At 41.0% G+C, this 23,986-nt stretch overlaps 2 protein-coding genes across 3 annotated transcripts; both read right to left on the bottom strand.

The window, feature by feature from the left end:
- Positions 1-9,728: 9,728 nt before the first annotated feature.
- LOC133997749 (E3 ubiquitin-protein ligase rnf146-like) lies at positions 9,729-17,300 on the bottom strand. 2 transcript variants are annotated; one of them, XM_062437455.1, is made up of 3 exons: positions 17,172-17,300; positions 15,463-16,592; positions 9,729-9,775 (listed from the first exon to the last, which is right to left on the bottom strand). In XM_062437455.1, the coding sequence occupies exons 1-2, from the start codon at positions 17,177-17,179 to the stop codon at positions 15,512-15,514; spliced, it is 1,089 nt and encodes a 362-aa protein (XP_062293439.1). In that variant the 5' UTR covers positions 17,180-17,300; the 3' UTR covers positions 9,729-9,775; positions 15,463-15,511. The 2 variants fall into 2 exon arrangements, with proteins under 2 accessions (XP_062293439.1, XP_062293438.1); XM_062437454.1 differs by lacking the exon at positions 9,729-9,775 and having other exon boundaries at positions 14,039-16,592.
- Positions 17,301-18,518: 1,218 nt separating this feature from the next.
- LOC133998058 (R-spondin-3-like) lies at positions 18,519-20,653 on the bottom strand. The gene is made up of 6 exons (XM_062437800.1): positions 20,640-20,653; positions 20,500-20,588; positions 19,869-20,060; positions 19,460-19,600; positions 19,023-19,169; positions 18,519-18,857 (listed from the first exon to the last, which is right to left on the bottom strand). Exons 1-6 carry the CDS (start codon positions 20,651-20,653, stop codon positions 18,658-18,660), a joined length of 783 nt encoding a protein of 260 aa, XP_062293784.1. The 3' UTR covers positions 18,519-18,657.
- Between the last annotated feature and the right edge of the window lie 3,333 nt (positions 20,654-23,986).

The following is a 23,986-nucleotide window of genomic DNA, read 5'->3' as shown; positions in this document are numbered from 1 at the left end:
GCCATTGATCTGGAGCGTGGGCTGGAACACAGTGGTCGGGGCTGGGGGCAAGAGAAGTCGGAGCTGATGGACAACTTTGATTCAGAGATGCAGGAGTGGGAGGATCAGCTGCAGGACATCCAGAGAAAGATAGAAGAGGTGAGGTTTTGCATAAAAACGTTGCACTCTGTGTCAGACCCTTGGAGAGAGGACTTCCCAATACATCATCTTAAACTGAAACTTAATTTGCATAGTTTGGGGCAGTAAATATGATTTTAACTAATGAGTGAAAATGGGTTTTGAGTGTTTTAGTTTTCACTCTGATACACCACTTTTTGTGTAATAAATCAGCCGTTCCCTTACCTACCTTATTATAAGGGACAGTAAGGGACAGACATGTATAAGTATAATAATTCTGCACAGGTTTAGTTCAAACACCATCTAATTGTTTTTGTGTGCTTAGTAGTTTGACAGATCATTTATCTGCAGGTGAAGAAATTAATCTGGATCATCTGAATAAACATTGCACAGTTTGGTTTAGCAATGATCTGAATGTGGTTGGTACTGATTCAAAGAGGACATATGCTACTTGAGTGTGTGAATATGTTAACGGGTTTGTTTCCAGGTTATGAAGTGCTTCAAAGTCCCAAGAGTGTGTGTTAATTGGCATAATGTGTATGTGTGTGTGCGCCATAATAAAGTGTTGGCAGCACACAGACAGACTCAACCTTATGTCCTTGTTGGAGCAGTGATACAAACAAATGTTAACAAGCTAATTAAACTGAACTGTTATGTGCTGACAGACACGCTTAACACAATCTCTCTCTTTCTCTCTCTCTCTCTCTGTCTCACTCACACACGCACACACACGCGCACACACACACACACACACACACACACACACACACACACATACACAACACACAAACACAGAGTTTGAAAACAGATACCAAAGGAAGGTTGCAATTGGAAACAGATGCTTGTGTAAAGTGGAATAACATGTGCTGATCATAAATATAGGTTAGGTTGTGCAATGATATTGTGATAATTATAAAACTTGTTGTTGTGTAAACACAGTTTGTGGTTGGGTCCTGTAGATACACACCTAATTAAAGTTCAATATCTGAGGGACATTCAACAGGAAGTCAGCAGGACATTATTAATGTTTTCTTCTGTTTTCATTCTTTAGCTCTACAGTGAAGTTCAGGCCCGCAGAGGAGGAAGCGATATCACCACTGACAACCAGAAAAATGCCGGCGACTTGGAGTGCAGCCATGGCAATGGCCTTTTTATGCCTGCCCATCACAGCAATAATCACCCAGGAGCCATAACAGTGCCACACCACTATAGTAACAGCTGTAACTATAGCCCCAATGGGTATAGCTACCCCTTGAGTCATCAGAATGGCTATGGTTATTGCCACACCAACGGCGTTTCGGAAATCGGAGACTTATTGCAGGATTATTTGGGCCAGGGGAAACAAATGAGCCGGAAGAACAATGGAGCTCGCCATGTGGTAAGCAGAAGAAAAACAGTTATCATTTTTTTCCTTCCTTATCCAGTTGGTGGACACTTGCTAGGTGGACATAACATAAGTCAAAGCTGGGTGTTCAGTCAGGAACATATTGATTACTATTATTCATAGTAAGCTGGTTCCTTCAAGTCTGCTTACACAGAGAAGTTACCAGATAGGAGTTAGTTTCACATACTTTCACTTTACTCTTTCCCAACTCTTTGCTGAACACTTCCTTAACTCCTGTCAGAGCAGTCAAGTATAAAGCCAAGACTTTACTGGTCGACATGAAACGCCATGTGCACTGCCAACATTAAAGTACAGTATATCCAAACAGTTTTAGCAGTGCTATATCAAGCATTGATGAAGGGTCAGTTGAGGTTCACTTTTGGTAAAGGTACAGTACAGGGAACCTTGCCAGTGATCTTGAAGTAGCACACTCTAATTTAAAGCTTTTTAATATAGGTGCAGGTTGGATTCTTATTTTAATATGTTTTCTCATCTCCCCCAGCACTTCAGTGACACAATCAAGGTGAGCAAGGGTGCCCCTGTATACCAGGAAGAGATCAAAAGAAGATCTGGAAATGAAAGGTGAGTGACTTTGTACTTGAGCTACGTTCATAGGCATTTTATAGAATGACATCTGTTGAGTGTATTTATGCTTGTTCCTGATTTCCTTTATTATCATCTTAATTTCCCAGCAGGGTTGGTCAAGAGCAGTTTTCGGGCAGTTTTGAGGAGACTGAAAACAGAAAGAACCAAGTTTCTCACATGAAGAGCTCTTCCCGCAGAGAGAATTCCCCCAACAAACCCAAACCCCCTCTTGGACAGAGGGATGCTCCTGCTGTACATTCACGCTCAACCTCACAGCTTCCAATCACAGCCTCTGAATCTCCTGGTCTGGACAGGAAGTGCTTCAGTCCAGGAGTTCTCGGAGATAGGAAGTGCGGCAGCCCCTCTGTTCTCAGGAAGTTCGGAGCCATGTTACAAGAAAACGAGGGCAAATTGCTCACTGAATCAGGAGTGGTGACCCAACAGGGACCGGTGTCTGAGCCAAAGTGCCCCACCCCTGGCTGTCAGCGCAGAGCTCTTGGAGCCACTGCAGTCACAGGCAGGGCGTCTGTGCGCGTGCCTAACCAGAAATGCCAAGCAGATTCTGATGTGCTGACAGCAGAGATAGAGCCCAGCCAAGAATGGGGGTTAGTATCAGACTCTGGTAGACTGAACCATAAGGATCTGAGAGGAACCTATAGTGGTTCTAAAGGATCCTACCCTAGTCCCCAACAGTCCCAGAGGAGATCACAGGTGTCAGGGAGTCCAAGGATTAGACCTAGGGCGAACAGTCTGGCTGATAGAGATGGAGGACTGGCTCATGGGGAGAGAGCAAGGAAACCTGCCTCCCATCTTGTGGAGCCCAAAATGGACTACAGGGTCTCAAGTGCCTCATCTGGAGCTCAGAAGATCCAGAGGGGTGGGATAGTGGGTCAGTCGGATTTGCAAGGTTGTGGCAGAGGGAGGGATGAAGGACTTATTGAGCTGCTGGACATGCTGGAGATCCAACACGAGTACAGCTCCAGTCCCAGAACAGGACGCACAGTTTATAGACAGGATCCACAGCAGGTATGTTTTTCTGGCTCCTCATTTGATTAGCAGTTCATTAGAAGTAGATTCAATAACAGTTGCACACATTAACACTGACACACATCCTGTAATGTTTCTGTCCAGGCAAATCCAGCTGAGTTGTCCCCAGCAAACCTCAGGAAGAGCTTTTCTCGTCCTGCACGGCCAGCCAACCAGCGACCTCCTTCCAGATGGGCCAGCCGAACCCCTACTGCCAGGATCACAACCCCATCGGGCCCAATGTACCGACCCCCAAGCCCTATGACCCGCTCTCCTAGCCCAATGACCAGAACCCCAAGCCCCGCCCTAAAGCACCGGCCTCACATTTCTTATTCACTTCAGACTGAGACTGTCATTATGTGATACATTTTCCATTTCTGTAAAGCTTTCTCCCCTCTGAAAGCCCACCCAACACCTTTTGTCTGTGTAAATAGTAAGGACTTTTCAGTTAAACAAAGTGCTTTAAGTGAGTCGCTAAGAAATGCTTCATGTCATCTAGATGTAATGTTCAAAATCACATCCACAACATTCTCCAGTGTTGCTGTGTTGTTGTTTTTTGCTTGTTCTGTGCCAAAACTTGGTCAACACATTGATATATTGCTTTGTTGCAGTTTTACCCTTATCCACTTTCCTCTCTGTTTTGTATTGAATTTCAGGTGATTTCCTGTATAATGAGATTTTGCATGCAGCCCTAGTTTGAGGGTGCATGCTCCTGTGTTCAATCCTCATGGTTGTCAGGTTGAATCAAATTCGATCTAGCCACCAGTGTGAGTAAATTGTGTTGCAACTGTGCCCCCCAGCAGCAACTGTCAACAACAGTGTGTTTTACTGTATAATATTGTCAAAGTAATATATTTAAGATGTTCAAATAACAGCTGTGACAAATGACTATGATATGCCTTTAATGTATTTTTTTTTCTTGGTAATAAATATGACAGTGCTTTGATATAAGGGCTCCATCTTTTTCTATTGCAGCGTTGCATTCTATTGTCCCATTATTAATGGGTCACATTTCAGGGTGATGATGATTTAGTGCACCATGAACATATGGGTATCTGACACCAGCTGCTCCCTGCATACAACTGCAATGGCAGTTCAAGTCTTAGCCCAAGCAATGTTAGGTGCCGCTGCAAATGAGCTAACTGTCCGCGAACTTCAACACATCAGCTGGTTCAAAAATACCTGAGCAACTGCAGGATACATGACAACAATAGGGTGATCTTTGAGTCTCATATATGACAGGCTGAATTATATGAAATATGTCACGATTATACTCTCTGAAGCATGCTGTGAAACACATTAACGCTGCACAGTGTTGGTTCAAGACCAGCTATGTTACGTTACTAGGATATCAGGTATACAGGGCAGAGTGATTGTGTACCATGAGGGATCACTTTTCACACTGTGTTTCGCGCCTCATAAGACTGAATCAACAACCTCTGGCTTTCCTGACACCTCCTCTTCAGAAGGTGAAGAAACACACTCACGCACTCTCCGATTCATAAACATACACACACACGCTCAGAGCATAAAATTTATACTTGTGACATCTTACACTTTCCTCATCAAGAAACAATTCTGTGCTTGTTAGCATGCTCTGTCACACAGTCACAAACATGCACAAAGGTATCCAAAGTGTGAAATGTCATGTAAAGGGCTGCGTGGGTGTACGGAAGTCCCTTGGCCCCATGATGCCTCAGCCATGTCACCCAACCTCTCGGCGCTATGTGGCACCTCAGACAGAAATAGCAAGCGTGACGTGTGTTTTGGTGCCAGAAATCTTAGCCCGCTGTCTTTAGGGGTATAAATAAAGAGTGGGTGGTGGGTGGTGGTGGTGGTGGTGGTGGTGGTGGTGGGGGGGGGGGGGATTTTGGTTTCTCTCTGTTTCTCTATCTCTCTTTCTTTTATCTTACCTATTCCCATTTCTGCCTACATCAATTATGTAAAACAAATATATTTCAAATATATTTCATTTACACCTCGGGGTACAAACCTTACAATCAACTCTACCTGTTGCTTTCACTTTTACTTTAATTGTTCTTCAGAATACCAGACCTTGCCATTTAAATAGAATGGGGTCAGAATATTCCCCCCTTTTTTCTACTATAACTGGTTTCAAGACTACTTTTCCCCTACCTGCTTGCCTATTACATCCTTTTTTTCCTCTCTCCTCTGGCTGCTTGCCTATCCCTACTCTCAGTCTGTGCATCTATGTGTAAGTGAGAGCCCATCTTACAGGTTGGCACCTCCTTTGGCTGCATGAGGGTATTTTAACAAGGCGTCTTGTTGGCCATCTCCCCTATGTCCTCATCAGGCCCCCTGCTAACTCTTGGCAAGCTAGTGCCTGCATGACCTAATAGTTAAACAGGAAATCCACTGGATAAAGAGTGAAAAAATTACATTATTTCTCCTCCTGTTCCTTCAGCCTCCACTCTTTTTCCCTGCTTCCCTGACTGTACACACTCTTTGCAGACAGACACAGCATGGCAGAGCTTGGCACAGCATGTTCCCCACTGGACGGGCTATTCACGAGGGCAGACAGATGACAGAGAGAGAAAGAAAGGGAACACAAGAGCAGACAGCTGAACTGTAGCTATGACTCCCCTGACGTCAGAGGGCCAAGTTATCACACCCACTCAAAATATAGTTTTGCATCATAGCACTAAAGAGTTCTAGGAGTATTTCAGCTGAATTGCACAACTTATCGTGGGCTTTTGTGCGCCAGTCCTCTTACTATACAGCAATCTTTACACAAACACATTCATGAAGATGTCCGACCAACTGTATGTACTGCTGCATGTATTGGCCTTTTTTATGACATCTGGGTACAAACTATTCTCATGGCTTTGATCATGGTAGGGGTGCTGATCTGCACTTATGAATGAGTTACTATAGTGTGTGTGCGTGTGTGCAAGATCAGACTAGATATAAAAGGACACCCATGTGCATTTGTGTCCTGTGATGCCACCAAAGACAGGAACCTAAAAGGGCGATGTTCAACACTTAAATATAATCTTCCCTCTATTACAAAAAGAGGAGCAAAATTATCTGTGTGCAAGTATGGGTACTTAATTGCAGGAGACACTCTAGAATCAATGTTTTGAATACGCCATTTTTACAGAAGATATATTGACATGTCATAGCAGGAAGAATACAGGTGCAATTAATAAAATGGTGACAGGAAAAGCAACTGAGCCATTGCTATTGTGATTAGTTGCATCTATGCTTTACCTGTTATGACAAGTCCAAATGTAAAAATGCTGTTTGCAACACCTATTTATTAGCTCATTGTTATATAATTTCAGTCTTTTACTTAATTATTACATTTTGTGACGGGGTTAATCTAAAACATTAGGTCAGTTTTTATATCAACTAAAATAGTCAAGACCAGAGCATCTGTGCTGACATGATGAAAATATCTTATCTTGAGATAACAGAAGTCATTGTGTTGCAAAAATTTGATATTTATATGGTTATCTCAAGAAAGAAATAACAAAATTATCAACAAGAAAATGATTTCTCAAGGTAGTGGAATAAAATAAGATTATTGTCACCACAGCTATTCCTGGCTCCTGTATGTGGTTTTCATTGCAATTTTTCAAAAATCAACATAATATTTAACTGGATTTTTGATAATATATAAACGTTCAAGCATTCATTACTTTGTTGAAATGGCATAACAGATCATGTTGCTTCATAATGTTATGTGAATGGAAATAGTCTCATTTTAGCCCAGAAGTTGATGTGTTTTTGTCATGTATACTATTAGAGCATTTGAAACGCACAAGACAGGTTTATTTAGTTATAACCATTCAGAATTCACTGATAAGAGACAGGCTGTCTACACTGGTTGCCAGGCAGACTGCAGAGCCTCTATTCATGTTAACAAGACTCGATATACAGTATCTTCTATACATGCGTGATTAAGAGTGTTACATTTATCTGGATAAGCTTCTAGTGGCTGACATAATGTCTTCTAGGTTGTCTGGGACACGTGTGAATCTCACGCTGCTTCCTGCCTCTTCTTGCCCACATACACCTGTCCCCTGTCCCGTGCCCTCTGCCCCCCGAGTCGCATCTCTAGCCTGATGAGCCACTCATTCATTGGTGTGGGACTTGGGGGTCTACACTGAAATCCTCAGCATGTGTCAGTTGCTACTGCGACAGACTCAAAATAGATAGCTAACTGCCACTCGTATGTGTGTGTGTGTGTGTGTGTGTGTGTGTGTCTCACAAAAATGTGAACAGAGTGACAGGACCACCCTGTTCCAGAGGTTAAACATAAAGGGGATGAATGACCCGAAACTGAGCTGTTTTACAGCTGTTTTACAGGGTTGTTAAGTCCATCATTTTGCATTATATGGAGGCGTTATCTAGTTAAAACCCAACAGTCCACAGACGTTTGCATGTTTCAAACAACATGCATGTTAGTATACTTTCCAGTTCTACAGTGTTTGCATTTTTCCTCTCTTTCAAAGGAAGTCTTCAACATTGGCATCCACCTGCACCGGACATGTGAGTGTGTGGTTTCATAAACAAGCAGAGAAGATGGACACCTGTTTTTTTTTACTGATCTTTTAGTGTTGAGCACACATTCAAAGGCTGAGGACACAACTTTTATACAGACCTGACATCAAAGAACAATTTAGAGTACTGCAGAACTAAAACATGGGGTGCTCTCTGTCTGTACCTTACACATTTAAGATATTAAATAATACTCCAGATTTTAAGGATACTGGTTGCAATTGTTGTAGAGCCCACTCCTCCTGAACACCTGTATCACTAACATGCATGACATAGATTTCTAAGCTGTTGTTCATCTACTGGGAGTGCTGATGACTTAAATTATGAATTTTGGGGTCAACCCTGTTAGACCATTGGTGTACTTTTAAATCAAACCACTCTGCACTTCCATTTTTCACCCACTTAATCTACAAAGTACAAAACGTCCCATCTGTTGTACCAGAGCTAGTGTCACGGTCCAGCTCACTCTATCTTGGTCCACTTGTCCGAACTGTCAGTGTGTCTGCGTCCATCCATTGAAGCAGCCATCTCAAATGCCGGATGATGAGTGTAGCGGTACAAGAGGTGGGACCATCAAGGACAGCCGGGAGGACCCTACAGGGTTCTTGAGAATCTCAGCCCTCTCCATTAAAATAGAATGGGGCCCAAATATCTCCCCTTTGAAAGACAACCCCTGAGGCTCGCCTTTCAAAACAAGAGCGGGTGCTCTCGTGGGATTAGCTGGTGTTGCCCGGCAGAGGTGACTATAGTGGTCTATTTATCAAGTGCCGAATGACCAATTTTAATTTGGATTCAATGGAGCGGTCAGCTGGGAGCGACTACCTGGTTAGTCGGCTGGCCTCTGTGCGCCTCTCACACTTAGGAACAGCGGTGCTTTGTGCTAAATGCTAACGTCACAATACTCACAAGGAAGTTCAAATTCGTGGGAACCACAAGTACCTATCCTGTGGCCCCTATGAACCCCAGGGACAGCACCGATCTTTCAAGTCAGTTTGACAAAGTGGCCAAACTGTGGAATCACAACATTAGACTTTAGACTTTACTGTCCCCAAGGGGTTATTCCTCTCCACAGTACTGTACATAGCAGACAACAACAATACAACAATAGCAGAACTTCAGGGTCCAACAGAGGCCCAAAAAGGGAAAAGGAGTACCTGTAAAACAGTGGCTACATTTTTTTAGCGTCATAACCCCTTCGAAATGATGTTTCACTTTCACATTTGATCCATTCAGTGCATTCACATTGTGAAAGTCTAGAAGCAACTCATGATTCAATTGTTTTATACCAATTCAAGTTAGCTGTAGAGTTAAACTGAAGTTAGCTGCCTTAGCAGGTGGAAGTCTCTAGAGAGCATGAGCACTTTCCTGGGAATGAACAATGAACATTTATTGTACCAAGGGAAGCTCAAGTTACAAATACAAAAATCAAAAATTAAAATGCCAGAAATATGCTGATGTTTAGTAAGTATAACATTTTCCATGAAGGCCATCTTAGACTTGTCAATTACCACTAAACACAAAGTACATCTGAGGTTGATGGGAATGACATTTATTTTGTTCAAAGAATCGGACAGAGTAGACAAGAGTGACAGAAATTAGGCAAACGATATTTGAGACAATGTGAATTGAAGCTGGTGTCAATAGGGCCAACACAGAGATGTTTCTTGTGTGTCTTTATTGTGCTGGAGGGGCTGACAGGCTGGAATGAGAGTCAGAGCTAATGATGGAGGTGCAACTGTCACATTGCTCCCTCCCTAACACACAGAAACTCCTTTGGAGCACGTGTAGGTGGTTGACAAATGTAAAATATCATGTGGTGATGTGTCCCACTGAACGGCCTTTGTTATTTTCACTATGGCGATTCAAACTGACAATGAGCATGACTTAACATAAAAGCAGTTCGATACACATCTTCTTGTTCTACATAGTTGATACATTTTTAGGCACAAATAGCTAAACTTATGCAGACTACAAAGAAACAGCTTCTCTCTGTCCAAGGGTAAAAAAGAAAAAAAAATCGACCTACCTGCATCTCTAAAGCTGAGTCTTGTAGTCCTGTCCATAAAACGTCCTGGTTCCCCCAGTGGTCTCACGACTCTTGCCAAGCAGCCAGAGGAGAGTTTGAGAAGTCACTGCACCCTGCCAAGAAATCATAATACCACAACTTGTCATTGGAACACTTTGTTTTTTTTATAAAAACTGATACAATATGTTCATTAGTAAGCTGTAAAAGTGTTGGAGCCAGTCTAGTGGTTCCCTTTATTTCCAGTCTTTATGCTAAGCTAAGCTAATTGCATGCTGGCTGTAGCATAAAATTTAGTGTAGAGACATGAAAGAAGTATTGATTTTATCTGACGCGTAGCAAGAAAGCAAATAAGTGTATTTCCCCAAATATCAAAGTGTTTAATTACAAACACTTAGGGACTCGATTATTATGTAGTCAACTGTCATGGGCCCCCATCTAAGCCCCTAATCACTAGTGATATATACAGTATATGTTTAGATATAGTAAATAAACAAAATTAGTTCTTTAATTATGTTGTTTAACTTATTTTGTCAATGACAACATCACCCAACCCTCCAAAAGAGCATTACTAATGATTATATTATATATTATATTGACTGTTTTACAGCACTGCTGAACCTTTTTCATTCACTGTCATGAAAATAAAGACGATAACTATATCACAAGAAAACTGCATTCAAAAAAGAGATGAAGAGGCAACTGATATAAGAAAATGAAACTGCTCTCAGGAAGAAAAAACATGCAGAAACATGCTGGTTGGTGTGGCAAATGACTGTCCATGGTGATCTGTAACCCCTTCTCAGTTCAGAAAACTGTGAGAATAAAACATGAGCAATGAACACTCATGCCACTCAAGAATCAACTGACAGGCCAGCCAGTATTGTACATGCATGAAAGAATACTGCAAACTTCTAGCTCAGTGTACGTAACAGTAGCCACTTTGCTGCACCTTACCTGACACACCTCATTAGATAGCAGCAATAATAGAACACAAACCAGAAGTAGACTGTACTGTATTTAGAAATGGTTAATACCCAGAATATAAACTTTATGATTTCAGAAGTCATCATAGTAATGACGTGACGCATCGTTGTTATAAATGGTTTAGTAGCGCCAAGCTTAGCGAGGCATGTCACTTGATAGGCTCTAATAGTGTTAGGTCGATGATGGTTACAGTAGGAGTGAGGTCATTCCTGGCTCCTGAAGGGGTGAGATACCCTGTCTGTGAATCTCGTCATTATGGTTAGAAATACTCATGACATTCATAAATGTATGGACCCAACATACAGCTGCAGGACTGAATCCAAATACTGAATGTTTTTGTGAGAATTCCGCAACTGCACCATTATACCTACACAAATACTATATGTAGAATATGTTAGAGTAAAAGTAGCTGTCAATTGGCATGCATGTTCTTTATTTTCTACAGTTTTTAAGAGCACATATGCTTAATAGGAACAACAAATTGACCTTGCTCAAGAAAAACAAGGTCATAAATAATCCCCACAACAACAATGCTCTACTGTGGGCCTCGGGGTGGCGAGAGATGTGGGTATGACGGAACTATTTGTGGAGGGATTGGAGACAGGGTGTGTATTTTCTGTGGTGTGAAGAGGGAGGCTACAGAGGGCATTTGAGCAGGATATGATAGTACAGTTAAAGGGCAGCTATGTGTCTGAAAACATATAGTACTGTTGTCTCCTGTCTGTCTGTGTATGTGTGTATATATGTGTATGTGTGTATGTGTGTGTGTGTGTGTGTGTGTGTGTGTGTGTGTGTGTGTGTGTGTGTGTGTGTGTGTGTGTGTGTGTGTGTGTTGGGCTGGGAAACTATGTCTGGCCCTATAGTACATTGCATGCCCAGATCAAGAGCAGTCAATGTCCTCTTATCATGCACGTGAAGACATACACACTCTATTTAACTCAAAAACCATGTCATTGTTCTTTTTTCAGATTCATTTAGCTCCCCTTCCTCTGTTGGTGTCCTTCAGATTGGCAAACATCTCATGCCCTGACACGTCCCTCACCAAACTCTCATCCATACATGTCCAATCTAAATGCAGTCACTTTTTCCATGACATATAAATCTGACTGTCAGTGTCACACAGCTTGCCAGTAAAGTTGATGCCCTAAAAAATAATATAGGGCACATTACTGATGTCTCAGTATACATCACGCAAGTACTATTCTAAGTGTTATTTCCACTGTTAATGTTTCGTCATGTCACACTGATTATTACTGAACTGCAGCCTTTGTCAGCCAGAAGCCAGGTCTGCAGGTTTGTTTTATCTTTGTCCTATGTATATCACCATTTTTGCATTCAATTTGATTATTCTGAGCTGCAATAAAGTTAAATGAGAGTTAATGTGCAAAGTGAACAAGTTTTGAGCAAAGCATAATGGTAATATGTCACGCACAATCCCCCTATTTACCAATCAATCATTTATAATTCAGTGCTAGAGTGTATAATAAACCATCTATTAAATCTTTGAATAGTGCTTATAAATGCTGAATAGGGGGGTTTCAAGTGTTACCAGAGCACCAAAATAAATCAAAAACACTGCTGTCTACATGACCATGTGGGTGCCACATACTGTAAGTTAGTGATAGGCTGACATATGGGTCACATTAGGGCAACTAACATGGTGAGATATCAATGTGTCTCTTGCCTATAAGTAATGGTGGTTACAAGTAGCAGATGTACCCCAGAAGTGGAATATTTATTGGTTATCATATGGGTTAAATTTGCCTAAACTACAATTAAGCTTAAGTAGCCATATAGGCTCGTATATGAATTTAAATCCACTTGCTAATGATCAAAATGTACAATAGGTATTACACAACAGATGTGAATAACTTGCTATTCTCCTAAGAAGTGTAAAACATTATATCATAAAATTGGTTCAAAAAAGATACTGGAAAAGGACCTGAATTTAGATATGTAGTAATGATGGCTGTGGCGTGTATGTAGAGGAATGAGTGTGGCCTGCAGATGTAAATTATCCCCAAAAGTATTTTGCCACCCTCGTCATTGTACTCATTTCTATGGAAACTCTCAAAAGAAAACCAAAGCCTGGCTCATTAAACTGTGTTTCTAATTCAAGTCACAGTCCGACTCCACACACTGGGCCTGTGGTTTGCTTCAGCTGGCAAATGCTGCAGAGCAGCTGCATCGGTGACAGTGGTCTTGGTTTTAGCAATGTCTCATCTCCCCACAAACCTGAAACAGACCTGTGCAGAGCACACACTTTATTCTTGACTAGTCCTGTAACCATAGCATGTAATCACAGTTCCTTTTCAGCAGTATGAGACAAGACCAAAACCAAAAAGCTATAGATATAACCACTGTTGTGTTGTATAAAGGGAGAAGATTAAGAAAATATGTTATGGCTTAGTTTGAAAGAGGATATCTGGTTAGTATACACAATTTACTAAGTTACTCAATAATAACATATTCCAAGATATTTTCCCAAAAATTTGGTCACATAAAAAATGTATTTATAAAACAATTACAGAATATATTTCTATCTCCTACAAACACTTAGTAACTACTAAAGTAAACCAGGTATGACCACACAGGCTGTTGACTAGGGGTATATAATCTGTTGCTTTATAATTTTGATTAATTAACTATTTAGTCAATACAATTGCAAAAAAATAGTGAAAAATTCACCCCACAATCTGATAAATGCCCAAAATGTGTCTTAGTTTTCCTTTGAGTTTACCTTGATAAAAGTAAAAAGTAAGCTATATTTACCCTCTGTACAATGAATCAATTGCTAATATTATTGAATATTCATTTTCTGTTTATTAAATAATTGATTTATTAACTATTGATTTACAAGGCATAAAGAGGTAACTCTTGTTTTTCAAAGTGCAAAGACGTTTAGGCATTTTCAACCACTTTCTATAATTTCAGTGCTCTAATTACATTTTTCTTTTTGGGTTGAACCACCCAGAAATGCACATAATAGAAAACTTGAATGGTGGATTTAAATGAAGCCAAGGGAACAAGTAAATTCTACTGCCTTAATTAAAGCTTAAGAATCTCTTGTTAAACACTGTGTAAACAAGGAAAATATCTACAGTCAAGAGCCATACTTGCTTTGTTGACTCACTGGCAGGATTTCAAGCTTTGGAGCCTGTTAAGGGGGTCTCAAACAACGGGTGTGGGAGGCTCCACTTAATTTGTGCAATAGCTCCATCCTGTGGAATCTCTTACGTACACTGCACTAAAATCATGACACATATTGCAAACAGGCCTATGGATCAGTGCCACACATTCCCATAATCCTGTAATGTATTCCACTTATATTAAAACATTTTTAAAAAAACATCTGATTTTAACTTATAGACAAACACTTTTAATAACTCGACAAAACACCACGGGGGCTACACCACAGAGACAATTGGTTTTAGGTAATTCAGATAAGACACCAACAATGAGAAGTTGACAGTAAACATAATAGCAGCTGAAGTGAAAGGGGAGCGTGCGAGGTCGGCTAAAGTTTGTCCAAGTGCATGTTGAGGCCAGTGCTTTGATAGTAGCCCTATCAAAAGCATGACAATGACAAGAAATAGATATCCTAATGTGCCTATCTACATATAGCCTGGTACTTTCCAGTGGTTCTGCCAGTAGCTTTTCAACACCCAACATTGCTTGCAACAACACAAACACACATCATTTTCAAAACAAGATTTCCACACTAAAACATATACATACACACACACACGCACGCACAAGCACACACACTTCATTCTAAATGGTTATTAATTAGGTCTTAATTAAAGTTAACTTCAAATAACCTAAACAGCAAATAAGGAAAAAGGAGGCCATTTTTACCCTCAGTACTTTAAGTAGTACATGAGGTGCTACATTTAAGCTTGATTTTTACACCATCACTTGCAAAAAGAAAAAAAGAAACTTACAAAAATATCAGCCGCATCAACAATGAGCTCCAAAGATTAGAAAACAATGAATATGTCATTTAGTTTCAACAAGGCTGTATTGCAGATACTGGTGTAAAGGCGGTGACAGATAGTCGTTTTTGGACGACATTGCCTTAAGTTGTCACATGTATTGTCCTGGAAACAGAATTTTCTTTTAATGCGTTACAACATAACCTGTGGCTGAGGGCGACGCATACAGTTTCCACATATATTGCTGGCTAAAACTAGCTTTTGATATTTTTAATGAAAGGCTTTAATTCACCTATTAAAAAGGTCCCTTGAAACGGCTTCAAGATTGTAACTTTTTCTTATGGTTTCAGGTGTTTTCACCTTTCACCTACATCAGGCATATCCGAACTATTCTATAAAGGGCTGTGAGCACACATGATTCGACCAATCAACTGTCTGAAGCCTGAGATCAGTGGATAAAATCAGTCAAGCCTGGTGTGTTCCTGCTTTGTTGGAATGAAAACCTGCAACCACATGGCTCTTTGTGGAATAGTTTGGACATGCCTGACCTACATGCAAGTGGAGGACAAAAGCAAGGACAACAATGAGGGACATGATTTTATCCTAGTGCCAGGTTTATATATTAGTATTGGAGAGAGCTGTCAATTACATTTTTGCAAAATATATCCCCTGTCACTGCCACTACTGCTAGTTACCTCTGCAAGTTATGGAAATGAAGGTCAGCAAGATCCCCAATAAAATTAGTTTAACTTTCCAGATAAAAAAGGATGAAATGCAGTTTTAGATCATATGATAGATGTGTGTGAGGGGGGTCATTTTTGCATTTCATGGGACCTTTTAAATATGCACAAGTACTTTCACACTTTTTTTGCTGAACTGACAAGAGTTTATCTGTCGTCTGTATAAGAACAGAACCGCTGTCAATCATGGTCACACTTCTGTCACAGTACACTGTCCATCAGGGCTACGTGAGCGGAGACTGAGTGCAGAGCTGGACGGTCCGCCCCTTGGAGGCATTCTAGCCGGCTGGGTGTCTCTTAGCGGTCTTTGCCTATGTCGCCATGGCATCGATTCTGCTCTGCCTCTCCCCAATTCTTGCCTTTCCTCCTCACTCTCACTGCTGCCGGATGTGTACTCATACGTCTGATTGTGAAGCTCATCGTCCTCTTCCAACTCTCCGCCCTCTGGCTGGCTGATTGTAAGCTGGGATAAAGACTCTTCCAAGGTTGAGGGTGATGAAGATGGAGGACTGGTGAGATGGCGCCCTAGGAGTGTTGGAGGTCTAACAGGGGGAAAAGACGCCAAAATCCCAAAGGTCATAGGCTGTGATTGGCCTGCAATGTCTGATCCATCAGCTGAACTGACACGTTCTGTTGCTGATGGGGTGACTGGTACTGGTAAAGCAGGGATGGGTGCAGGTTCAGGGTCTAACCTCAGTCCTGCCACCCCCTTCTTAGGGATATCTACAACGTCCCTCTTTATCTTGCGTCTGCGGCCATGCTCATTTCGTCGATATTGCACCATGTTCTCCAGATCTGCCACATATAGGAACCCTGCAATCAGCATCTCTATGCTCTTCCTCCCTTTGGCAAAGGCCTCCTCCAGCTCACGGGTGGTCCTCTCATCATACTGCCACCAGCCATTGCGCCCCTCATAGTACCATGCGTAGTCCCCACGGGAACCGCTCCCTGTCACTCCACTTCGGCTCACCCCTGAAGCTGCTGCTTTCAGTTCCTCAGGTGAGAGGAGAACTGGCCGCTCCAGGAAGTCCTCTGGGACCTCCTGCCGGCAGAGAGCGCAGCGTTTGCTGTGCCAGGAGGCACCTTTCACACACAGGAAACAAAAGACATGGCAGCAAGGGAGGCGTACAGGGTGGACGCAGTTCTGCAGGCAGATGGAACACTCTGGGGTGGAGGCAGAGCTGGAGCTAGCTGTATAACAGTTATCTCCTATTTGCTTGGAGGGAGCAGGGTCGCTCACTGAACAGTCCACTTCTCCACAGCCTGCCATGCTGCAGAGAAAAACAAACAACTGTCAGGAAAGATCTGGCAGGGCAATGCTGTTTTGCATAGTTGCATACTTTGATACACTGATCATAACAATATAGGCATGCGATTTATTATTAGTCTCACTTGACATGCGCAGCGTTGTTGACAGTTTAGGAAACACCCTCTTGCACACTGAGCTTAAGTTGTTACAAATACAACTACTTCTAATAAATTAACTTTCCAAATAATGGTAGTCTGTCAAGCTGAAGTGTGACATAGAAGTTTCACTATAAATTAATTATTACGAGTTATTATAACCTTTGCAAAGGCCCCTTTCTGATGACTGACAACACACCCACCCACTAGCTATTGCTAAGCTAACGTAAGCTAAATTACTAATTTGCCAATGACACTGCATTAACAAGGCTAAACTACATTAATTGAAATAAAGTCAGCGGCGTGTCTGTTTAGTGTGAGGTACATTAAAAAGCACATATGATTAGCCCCAGCTAAGGTTAACTTGACAGCTGTTATAGCATATGTAGTTAGCATGTTAGCTGTCACTATGCTTCTTAACGTCTCTACTATTACAGGCTACTCACCTGGACATTGGGATGCCTCTACAAGCGTCCTTAGCAGAAGCGCAGATGAAGATATTTACAAAGCCGCATGTATGTGTAGTTTTAAAGTAACGCCAAGTAATGACTGCTGTGTAGCCGCGCACACAGCACGTACAGTATGTTATTTCTTTCCCTAGGAAAGCAATGTCATTACCCACTAAACTCAGTCTCTGATTGGTTTCCCCTTGATGTTCTAACCAATCACATTCCTCATGCCTCAATCTAACCAACCCAACCAACGAAGGCAACGAGTATTAGCCAATCAGAGATAGAGTAGGACGGGTCATGGCCACGCCGTCCTAGACATAAAAATTGGGGTACTGTGTGTGTTAATGGATCAGCTGATATGAGCACAACAAACAGTGGAGGAAAAAGAAGCAAAATTCATTAATTTACAAAAAGGACAGCTTTTTTGAGAAATACCGAGCTCAATGGACAGGTTTGTTTTGGTATAATAGTCTTTTTGTATCATTATTTCATTAATTTCTTCATAAAATATCCACATACACAAATTATGAATGTTAACTTCAATACTGTATTATATACAATAGAGTATATAATAATACGATACAATAATACAGTATGTAATAGTATACTAATTGTGTAATTGTTATATTTTGTTTCGTAATAGTATACATTTTGTTCCAATTACTGAATTATTATAAATTATTTTTAACAGTACGTTCAGAGGTATAGTCCTAAATGTCAATTACACAGGGAAATGTTGACATTATTATATACTAATTAAGGTTTCTTGTGTCCTTTGTTTATTTTATATATGTTTTCCTTATTATTTGAATAAATGTATTTTGTGGGACTAATTAGTGCTCACAAATGAGCCTTTTTCACAGCAGATATTTTCACTGGTCTTAGTAACAAAAGTTACTAATAACATTAATGATGGCTCTCTTCTATTCAAGTATCCATGCAAGCCACGTGATAGCGAGCCAGCAGGTACAATATGAGGACCCAGAAACCAAAGTAATTAATACATCATTTGTGCTTGAGATTTTCCTACCGTCATGTCAGAATGTTTTCTGTTATAAAGGGGCAATGTTTTGGTGAACATCTTAATAAATTGTCATAAAAGTAAGAAGACAGTGTGTAAGAGTCTTAACAAAATTTCGATAAGGCATACACTCCGCAACAGTCATCTTAGGCCATCAGTATGTAAAACCTAAAAGCTAATTTTACCATAACTGGCCACCAGTCGCATCAATACAACATAAATACTGTTCATATAATGAATCCAGATGAGTCCAAAGGTGGTGCAAAGATGTTGAATTTCTTTTCATCAGTCATCCATCCCTTTTATTAACTTCTGCTGGAATGCATATAAAAATCAGTTTTATTTGAGGTTTTACTTTTACATTTTTACAATTTACAAGAATTTTCCACATTTTTCTTAGTTGCCAGCCAGTGTAGAAGGTGAGTGTGTATACAATTTCAGAAAGATCTCCCTTTGAATTTACCACAGCCTTTTTTGACTCAGTCTCTTTTTGGTGACACACTTCCTGATCTCTGACAGGTGTGGGCAGGGGTCACCATAGATACTAGGGGCACGCAGGAATTGTCGGGTACGTGTCTCCTTTCCCTTCCTGTAGGCCCGCGTGCTGCGTTTCCGAATGCATGGACCCCACTCTGTCCATTCTCCTACCTCACAGTCCACTATGAAATTAGAAGAACAGATTATGATATAGACACTCACAAATGGCAAGAGCTGAAAACATAAAACAGTGTGAATGCAAATGCTGACGATGCATAAATGTTGTTTGTGGTTGTATGTGTCTGATATGTCAAATGCATGTGGGTTGTTATTGAAATATCTTTTACCTTGGGGGATGCACTGCATGAGCTGAACATCGGGCTCAAATCCTCTCGGGCAGGTTATATGGCACTGGCCGTGAAGAAAGTACAGATCTGCTCTACACCTCGCACACATGTTACTCCTCACACACAGCTCAAATCCTACAGGGCATTCTGAGGTAGAGGGATACAAACATATTACAATGCGCTGCAGTTTTGGCAAAAACTTCTCTCTTACTTATCTTAAAGCTTGTATTACTTCTGAATGGAACAATGAACATAGCCAAAAACAACACACATTACAAAAAGGCAGTTCTTTTGTGGAAAAATATTTTCTCATTTTAAGAGAGGTTTGAGGTTTATCCGCTGAATTCTGATGCAGCTTTGTTGGAGCTTAGTGGATAAATATTTTTCCTGGCACAGCCTTCATGAATATTGTACTGTATTGAAGAGCAGTGTCTCACCTGTACATTCTCGCATTGCTGCGTTTGCTGTTAGCCCCTTCGGACAGCTGTCTTCACATTTGCCCCGGAACAGGAAGTGGCCTGGGTGACAGCGTGTGCAGAACGTTTCACTGAAGCAGGAAGCACAGTCTTCCTTGCACCCTGTGGGCAAATGGGAATTAACCTTTTTGAGTGCAGAGTGACCAGGACACCAAAAGATGTCTGTGTTTCCTTCTCTTAACATTAAGAGTGGCTATTTTAAGTATGACAGATGACTTTGAATGCATTTAGTCAAGAGTTGTTCACATTAAAGCCACCTATCACAAGTTCTATGGAATCAGACACACTGAATTTAGTCTAGTCTCACTCATGCTTTCTCAAAACACATTACATCATTTCAACACGCCTACATGTGTTCATCGGTACCTACTAGTGCAGGTGTTGATGTGTGGCGAGCGAGTGCTGTAGTGACCCCGGGGGCACGATGACAGACAGGAACCCCTCTGCCTCATCCCATCCATTTCCAGGTGGAAGAAGAGGCGAGGTTTACAGGACAGGCAGCCATTCATGGTCGAGCAGGTTGCACAACCTGCCTGGCAGAGTCCGCTCACTGAGGAGCTACCTGCCACGAGTAAGAGGTAAATAAAGAAGTGAGTGTGTGCATATGGAAGAGCGACTAACTGGTGATGTCTGAATCTAATAACAGTGAGTGAGCTTTGTTATCTTTCTGTGCTTATGTGAAAAAAAATAAAAATAAAAAAAATACTAAAGTGCTCTAAAACTAATGATTAAACTGCTTAGTTTTATGAGAATAGAGCCAACAGAAAAAGCCAAGCTTTCACATTTGTAGTGTGCAAATGAGTGAAACCAATGGAAATCTATGACCACATTGTTCCCTGAAAGCTCAAAGCACACACTTATTGTCTCCATATGTAGTGTCTGTCTACAGTTTGCAATCTTCTACCAGACAAATTGGAAAGGATAAGGCAAATATCACAGGAGCAACACCTAATACTACTATTGAAGAGGTGGGAAAGACAAGACATGCTGGCAAAACTTACGTCTGTATCGCAGAATCTTTGTGTTATCTTGACCCTTTGTGAGATTCATAAAGTGCAGAATCCAAAGTAATGATGGTATCCGCATTTTCCTTCACCTTTAGTACCACATTGATCCAGTCAGCAAAGACATCTTGGTTCACATCCCATATCCCATCTTGAATTTGCACTACAAAATCCAATTAAATGGACCCATGTAGAGATTCCAGCCAGGTCAAGACAGCAGTCGAGTTTTGAGTCCTGCTATATGTTTTCTTGTGTCCATAAGATCACTAAAGTGAGTAAACCGTCATAAGAAATTCAAACAGAAGATAAACCATGAAATAACAGCAGCAACTAAGATCAAATGTAAAGTTTGGAGAAGCTGCTGTGGGTTTGTCCCTGTTTCCCCTCGCATACTCTCACCCTCCTCTCCTGTGATTCTCGACCCTCCTCCTGAGCCATCATCACATCAACAGCAGCACACAGGCTGTGAATAATAATACAGCACTTTCTGTTAACCTTTTTAAATAAAGTTCCCCTGAAATCAAAAATATGTTTTTGCCAACTGGATGTTTGACCTTGTTTTTGCCAAGTCTGACACTAGAAGCCTGGTTTCAAGTTTAAGCTGCTGAAAGGGATATATTTCCCTGTGCACTCTCAGCATAATTTTGTATCACAGTTAGTTTAGAAGAGAACAGATTTTAAATGAGATTGGTAAGACATCATCATTATGTAAACTTATTAAACAACAAGTGGTTCATTGCATGTTTATAGGTATTTTTAAAGTCTGAAAGCTTAAGTCATTGGTACATCTACTGGCAAATGCGCGGGTGTGTGACTGAAAACAAAATATGCCCTCATTTGGTTCCATTTAAAACAGAGAGACATGACTATGTTTTTGAAGCATATCATCACAAAATTAACACCAGCTTTTCAAAGTCTCCTCACACAGGCTGGATTAAGAAACAAAAATGGAATAAATAGGAATTGGAAAAAAAAAAAAAAAACAAAAAAAAAACACATTCACTGCAGGAAAAAACTGCAATTCCCATGTGCCCACTTTTTAAAAGAAATATTTAGATCAACTTAAGCCATCATTGGGTACTGCATGTTTCACATTAAGGACGGAATCAGGAAATGAAAACCCCAAAATACAGGATGATTTGACTACCTCCCAATGAGAAAAATGAAAACCTGAACTCAGGAGGTGTCAGAAAGCATCTGCGATTCTCACAAAAACTCTGGAAGGTGATGAAAACTGTGACCCTCCAGAGGATTTATTGTTTGGCATCCCGGTGTGTGTTATCGCCTGTTTTGGGAACTCTATGGCTCCTCATGCACTTCTCCAAAACAGACTTGAACTCTCCAATGTTCCCCTTCATGCAACAGGCTTTTCCTGGAAATGCCTCTCCTCTTCAAGTCATGAATCTCTGCTTGGTACATAATCTTTTCAGAGCCTGTCAAATCTCATAGAATCAAAAATTTACAGAATCGCTAATAGGCCAAGTTTACTGATGCTTATTTCTAACTGCCTTGGGATATTGTTGCTCAACTAAAATAATACTATTCCTGCTTATAGCAAAGACATAAACAGAAACCGCTGACACACTTGAGACCATGTGCTCTTTATTAAGACAGAACAGTCATCATAATAACATCGCTGCCAAAATGGACTGCCGTGCTTTCTGATTTTTTTGACTTGTCTGAAAAAAATGACTCAGCAGGAGCTTTGCAGTGGGATTTTACACTGGGACTGATTTATCTTTGAGAGACAGAGCTGAAAGATACTGCCAGACGCTGGCTTAAATTGTCAACAGGTGCTCACCCACGAGCGCGCGCACACACACACACAGCAAAGAGGCAACGCACGCTAAGGCCAGGCCACTTCTTCATTTTGATAGAGGAAGAGGGGCGTGTTTCACAAATCCCTCAAGAACAAGAGCAAACCGAGAGAGTAGAATGATAAAATAACACTGTGGAGCCTGTGGATGTGCAGCCAGCTGCTGTAGAGGGATCTCATCCATCAATGCATGCAGCAGAATTATAGATTAGATTGAGACTGCAAAGCGCATATCTCCAAAAAAGAGAGTGCGAAGAGGTTTAACTCCCTTTTCACTGACGAGGAGTAAATGCCAGCTGGAATCGTGGGAGGAAGCAAAGTGATAAGAGTTTGTTTTAAAATAGAAAATGTGTGCGGATGTGTGGTTGATAAAACATAATGTTCTCCATCTTAAAACCATGTGAAGTCAGGAGAGGAGAGAAGAGAAGAAAGAGAGAAAGAGAGAAAGAGAGAGAAAGAGAGGGGGGGGTGTTCAGGGGTTCAAAGTTTACAAGGGTGGGGCTCCACAAGCCCAGAAACACCCACTAAACCTGACTGGGAGCATAAATATGACAAGGCTGTGCTCGCCGGGGTGCCAGATCAGATTCTTGAAGACAATAACCAGCGGAGGCCATGGAATGTCTGAACTGCCAAGAAGAACAAGGGAGAAAGTAAAATGATAAAGATGGAGAACAGAGAGCAAAGCAGCAAAAGTAGTGAGGGAACAATAAAGCCCAAAGTTAGGGACCAATGTAAACCATATGGACATGTGCCTTGTATTCATATTCATGTGAACCATCATAACATTAAATACAAGCTTCTATCTTTTGCACCTTTATAATAAAAAAGGTAACACTCTTTAATCTTGAGTTATTTGAATTAAGCAGCTCAAAATGGTCTGGTTAACTTTAATCATTCTCAAGGTTGTGGTGGAGCAGACACAAAACATTTTCATTTAGTATAATTGAGCAATTAGACATTTTAGAATTGACCTTTTCACCTTCTCACACACCAAAGAAGAAGTGTCTCGCTGTGAAGAACCCTGTAGTGATAAGGAATGAGCAGGATAGCATCTCAGCACACGGATAATCTATGTAGCGCGAAGAGACGAGGAATTTGAGCCCATACTCGACAAAGAGGCCGTGAAGCGTGCGGCTTAAAACACAGATCATGATGGATGGTAGCAAAGCGAGACGGGAGCTCGAGAGACCTGGATGCACCGTAATCTGAGCCGTCCATCACAAGAAGATCAAAGCTTTTAACATATTTACAAGAAATTCTCCATTAAATGGTTCAAATTATTCTATTTTCCATTTCAAATTCCTTCATGTGGTGAGCAAGCAGTGTTTTTGCAGAACTCACAAAACAATATGCAATATCTTTGTCTTTTATTACCTTTATAATATATTTTTCAGTCAAAAACATATAATTACTATTCACTTTTATATCACATTTTCCCCAGCTGGATACAATATCAATAAACTTCACCAGGGCGCAGATAGAGGCAGCAAATGGATGATGGTTGGACTAGAATTTTTTTTTGCTAAAGTTAACACCCATTAACAGTTTCTTAGCTACAGTGGATAGCAGTAGCCACAGTGTTTTCTACACTGTCTGAAACTACACACCAAAATCCACTTTGGCACCAGAATCACTTGTAGTTTGTAGATGTAAAGCGTCTCCCAACAG

This window comes from Scomber scombrus, chromosome 17, assembly GCF_963691925.1.
Source record: "Scomber scombrus chromosome 17, fScoSco1.1, whole genome shotgun sequence".
Taxonomy (NCBI): domain Eukaryota; kingdom Metazoa; phylum Chordata; class Actinopteri; order Scombriformes; family Scombridae; genus Scomber; species Scomber scombrus.
Note: the sequence above shows the minus strand (reverse complement) of the source record. Positions and strands in the feature narration are given on the sequence as shown.